The sequence below is a fragment of the Xiphophorus maculatus genome, chromosome 14 (genome assembly GCF_002775205.1).
Source record: "Xiphophorus maculatus strain JP 163 A chromosome 14, X_maculatus-5.0-male, whole genome shotgun sequence".
Lineage (NCBI taxonomy): Eukaryota > Metazoa > Chordata > Actinopteri > Cyprinodontiformes > Poeciliidae > Xiphophorus > Xiphophorus maculatus.
Window position 1 is genome coordinate 8,592,672 of NC_036456.1, and position 4,958 is coordinate 8,597,629.

General features: G+C 34.3%; 2 protein-coding genes across 8 annotated transcripts in view; both read right to left on the reverse strand.

The window, feature by feature from the left end:
• Positions 1–2,650, reverse strand: part of LOC111610866 (titin-like) — a 42,780-nt gene extending 40,130 nt beyond the window's left edge. For 5 of the 7 annotated variants that reach the window (XM_023345903.1, XM_023345906.1, XM_023345905.1 and 2 more), the window contains exons 1-3: positions 2,551–2,650; positions 2,193–2,225; positions 1,297–1,356 (exon numbers count right to left, since the gene is read on the reverse strand). In XM_023345903.1, the coding sequence (XP_023201671.1) occupies positions 1,297–1,356; positions 2,193–2,225; positions 2,551–2,587 (130 nt within the window). In that variant the 5' untranslated portion in view covers positions 2,588–2,650. The remainder of the gene's footprint in view (positions 1–1,296; positions 1,357–2,192; positions 2,226–2,550) is intronic. The other 2 variants (XM_023345904.1, XM_023345907.1) reach the window with 2 other exon arrangements.
• LOC111610872 overlaps positions 1–4,958 on the reverse strand; it is a 289,364-nt gene that overhangs the window by 110,202 nt on the left and 174,204 nt on the right. The gene's annotated exons all lie outside the window — the stretch shown is intronic.

Genomic DNA, 4,958 nt, shown 5'->3' on the forward strand with positions numbered 1-4,958 from the left:
TCTGTCTAAACCAAACGAATCAAACTTTGTATTTTTAAACTATGTGATTCTGACTCCACAGCTGTCCCTCAGTAGGTTGGCTAAACCTTTTGTCCTGCTGACTTACACATAGCAGATGAGATATGATGTGTCTTTAATATAGCAAATATTAAAGACACAAAACCTGTTTTGGGTTTGGTTGGGGAAGTCGGTGAGTAGAGTGACCATCGATGTTACTGGATTCTATAAAATGTGGCTTAAAGCTGAGATGCTGATGTTTGGATATGTAAAATATATATTATCTCTGCTAATAAATCTATAGTTTGGTTTCTGTCAGTTCTAGAAAAGAGAGAGAAAAAGGCTAACTTCTCTTCATAAAGGCCCATAATTTAATTTGACATAATATGAGACATGATTTAAAATGTTAAAAACTTTGGCTCCTTTATTCTTTATGAAATATTTCATCCTATTTGATGATTGCTATGAATATCGCCACGTTCTACAAACAAATGATGCAATTTGTCCAGGAGAAAAATGTAGAAAAAAGGGTGATTATATTATTATTTTCTCAGTCGGTCATCTTAAGTTCAAGCGCAGACTCGTTGCCATGGCAACCAGTACACAACTGCCCCGGGAGCGAAGAGCAAAGATTAGTTCAAGTGCATCAGGAATTAACACTAAAAACCACAAACCTATTTCCTACACAAAAAAGGATGTAGAAACATCTAACAGGACATTCTGTCCGTTGCAGATTTATGTTTTTTAAATTTTCATTTTGCATCATTAGGAAGTGATGCCTGAAAATTAATGGTGGTTGATTAGCTAACTGCACTTTTGATTATCTGTCAGAAAATCTATGTTTGTATTAACTGAAATAAAATACTCCAAACTGCGCAGCAAGAGTACATGTTAAGGTGATAAAAGTTAAGCTAGCATAACTAACCTACTCTCCACTTTCTAATTAAAGCTTTTTACTGAACTGTGAAATGTTTTCCCTTTGGATCTTATTTTCACTAAAGGACTTACAAATGCGACTATTTGAGTTGTTTATTCATATGAGATATATACAAGAGCAGTCACCAGTCCATGAAAGGGCAACACCAAGGTACAAACGATCACACACACACTTAACCTAACATGCCAGTGTTTGGACTGGGGTAAAAAGCCTGAGTTCCCAGAGAGAACCCACACAGGAGAACATGCAAACTCCATTCAGAAAGACTCTATTTCTACCTACAGGAAGACAGAGCAGCAAACACAAGGAGCAAATCAAATTGCTGAATGAACACAGACAGAAAAAAATAAATAAATTCTCACCTGCAGGAGGTTTGTTGGTGTCTGGATCAGTGACGTCGACAGGCTGTATTGTTTTATCTGCTAGCATGATATAAAAGGAAAACCGTGACAGTTTTACATTTTTGTATATAAACACATTGGTGGGCCCAACATATTTCATTACAGAGTTTATTAATCCATTACTTCAATTTGGACTAGCTTTTCATTTTTTTCTGAAATTCTGCTTTTTAGTTTTGTCTTCATTTGTGTTGCTAAGCCTGGCTCCTATGGGCAGCAATGAAAAAACTTTTCACAAGATAATGTCACATTATGTTAAACTTCTGTTCCATCTTGTGAATATTTTCTGTAAATTAATGTACAAGTTCTGCTACATTTGGTGTTCCTTATTTCTCCATCAATTAGCCAGGCTTCATGTTCCTCTATTGACAAAAAATAAATTCTGCCCTATGAAGGTAAATATTTTGTTCAGATTTAAAACAACATTTCATTTCCAGACAAAATTCTAAAATCATAACTTAGTGGAAACCAACAGGACTTTTACATCTTTCTGTACTTCTCTGATAAATCTGCTTTGTTTTGTCTTTGAAATTATAAATTGACACTCCAGGTCAGTCTTGAGAATCGGCAAATAGACACAAAGAGGAACAAGTTGTTCTGCGCAACCATAGGTTTCAAAATTAGTTTTCTTTATTGTTCAGCTTCCTCTCATCTACTGTGTATTATAACATGTCAATATAATATATTCCAGTAATTGTAATTGTAATTCCAGTAATTAAAAACAAGATTTGTGCCGATTACTACAGTGTTTGTTCCTATACTTGCAAAATTAGGCTCAATTTCTGCACAAAACAAAGGTTAATGCATTGGAAAAACAACATATTTCTTCCTTTAAGTTAAATCCAAAACAATTTACTTACCATCAGCACGTCCATGAAGCAAAGAACTGAGCACTGCAATAAAGATCAAGGTTTGGTCAGACATTATCCAGCTGGTTACGAATAAAAATCACAATGTGATTTTATTCACTTTAGATGAAGATTAAAAAAAAATGGCTGTTTAAAAATAATAAACAAAGACATAAATATCACATTATGTCCAATGTTTGTCAAAACAGAGACCAAAGCCGCTTGAATTGCAATCCTGATTACAAAATGAGGAAAAAGACTCGAGTCTTCTCTTTTCAACGCGGTCAGATCGTAACAGAGATACACGGCCACATGTTATCATGAAGAAATATTTTCCATAAACTGAGCAGAAAGTCAGTGATGTACTTACAGAAAAAGCCCAGCATGCAGAGCAGAGCAGGTTTCATCCTGGCATCCAGAACGGCTGCACAGCTCAACTGAAAGGCTTCTACTTGGTTTGAATTGTGTTCATATAAAAGGAGAAGTTAAGTCTAAAATATATATGACATCAATAAGTTTCATGCTTCTACTTCTTAGTATCCCCTCTCTGTGTTTCCTTCCCTTTCATACTAACTTCACACCACAGCAGCCACTGAGGCTGCAGCACTTGATGCTGGTTTGTATTTCCTGTCCATTGCAGAGATATTTTAACCTTATGCACAACATTCTGTTCAGGCTTGCAAAAAAATATACAAATAAACAAAAAACACTAAATTTGAATCCATGTTGCTATACAGAGTTGCTATATAATAGTTTGCAAAAAACAGTTTGCTCATTCTCATTTTAAACATTCTCCTGTTTTGATGTGTGAACTTTACACAGAGAGAGAAATATTAAAACAGTAACTTTGACTTTCTGATACTGAATGACCTTCATCTGCTGAGCACCATCCTGTCTAGTTTTACCCTCTGGCCTGTTATAGGCTGCAGGTCACCACCACCAGAACAGAACAGCCTCATAAATAACATTTGCTCAATGAACAATAATAGATTGCTGTACAGATACTGTGCATACTTTTGGATTTTTTGAGTAAGTTGTGTGAGAAACTATCTCATACAGAAACATTTCTGGGTAAAACTTAAACTCAGGGTCATTTTGCTGCCCAGCAACAATTCTAAGAATGATGGGGGAACATGCATCTCACAGAGCATCACCATGGAAACTTATCAGCACATTTCTAATCACATTTTGTGTGGGTGTGTTTGTGTGTAGGAACGGAAGTGGATATTAAGTGTTAAAATGGCGGTCATATCAGATAATCAGTTGTACGTTTCCTGGAACAAGGTCTGTGGTTAATGTGTCAGCTAAAGGTAAATTAACATTTTATAAAATATATTGACGTTATATTCAGGATGTATCCATCAGTCCATCTATTTTAATGCTAAAGCTTAGTGACGGTCAGTGTCATCATCAGTAACATTTTTAATGAACCACATATACATTGCATTTTTCTCCTAAAAATTACAAAAAAATTAAGAATTCCCACTATAAGACAAAAGTATCACATGATAATAAAGCAGAGGCTGTATATAAAACCATCTATAGTGGACAGTTAGAATTAATTAATTTGTTTTAGGCTGTAAATCCAAACTGCAGTTCACACTATTGACCACAAGATGGAACCAAAGAGGAATGTGTTGAAAAGCTTTGAGAATTAAAACATTATTTTAAAACCAGTAAGCTTCATTTGACCATCACTAATGATGTCATCCTTCGCATTGGTTAGTTTTTGTTACCAGTATGACAGATTTTCCCACTTGTTACCATGACAACCTTCTCTGTCCAGTGCCTGTCCACACTGGTCTTGTTTATGTTCTAGAAATAATCTGGTCATGTCTTAAGAGTTCATCTTTAGTTAAATATGGCCAAAGTTTTAGAACAGTTCATCCAATTTCAGAATCAAAATTTTGTAATTTTGCTATTGATGCCCAACGTGAGTCAAAGAGCAAATGAACAAATTATTGCAAGTTCATGTCCCACAAACTCTCCAGTACTACAGCTCCACATAGAGGATAATAGGTTGAACTGCTTTTAATAAAATAAATTCACATTTCTAATGTAGTTAGTGTCTTTATATTTAGTTTTTTTCTGAGGCCCTGAACTTAAATACAGCATTGAAACAAACTCACTTGTTACATTTCCTTTTTCTACTTAAAGAGACAAAGTAACAAAAATGATCTTATGCACCATTTTCAGATTGGTGCATAATCTGAAAATTATGCACCACTTTTTTGTGAAGCGAGATCTTCACAACAAAGCTAAACTCTTAATATAATGGAAAATATGTTTGTTTTCATTGTGAGACATTTAAGGCTATATTTTATGTGTAGCACTATGAGAAGTGAGTTGGAAGGTTTTTAGCTTTAGGGTTTCACAAAAGAAAAGAAAAGCATGAATAAATTTAAGTCCAATCACATTTGTCAAGAGTTAAATGTGGGCCTGTTACAACTAAAGGGGCAGTATAATATGCTTTCAAGTCACATAGTACAATTTTATAGTACAATCAATGAACTATGTTACCTAACTTGACTTAAAAGAAATTTGACTTTATAATTTATTGCCTTGAAATTGGGGCTTTGTCTCTTTAAAAACTCCTGCTCTTTCTGAAACTTTGTCTTCAGGAAGTCATCATAACATCGCTCCTCTATTAACCTTTGAAAGTATATATCTCTATATATATCTATATATATCTATATAGATATATATGTATAAAGCATCACCGGAAGTGAATATTGAAATCAACAAAAAGTTGACAAGACAAAAAAATTGAACAAGCCA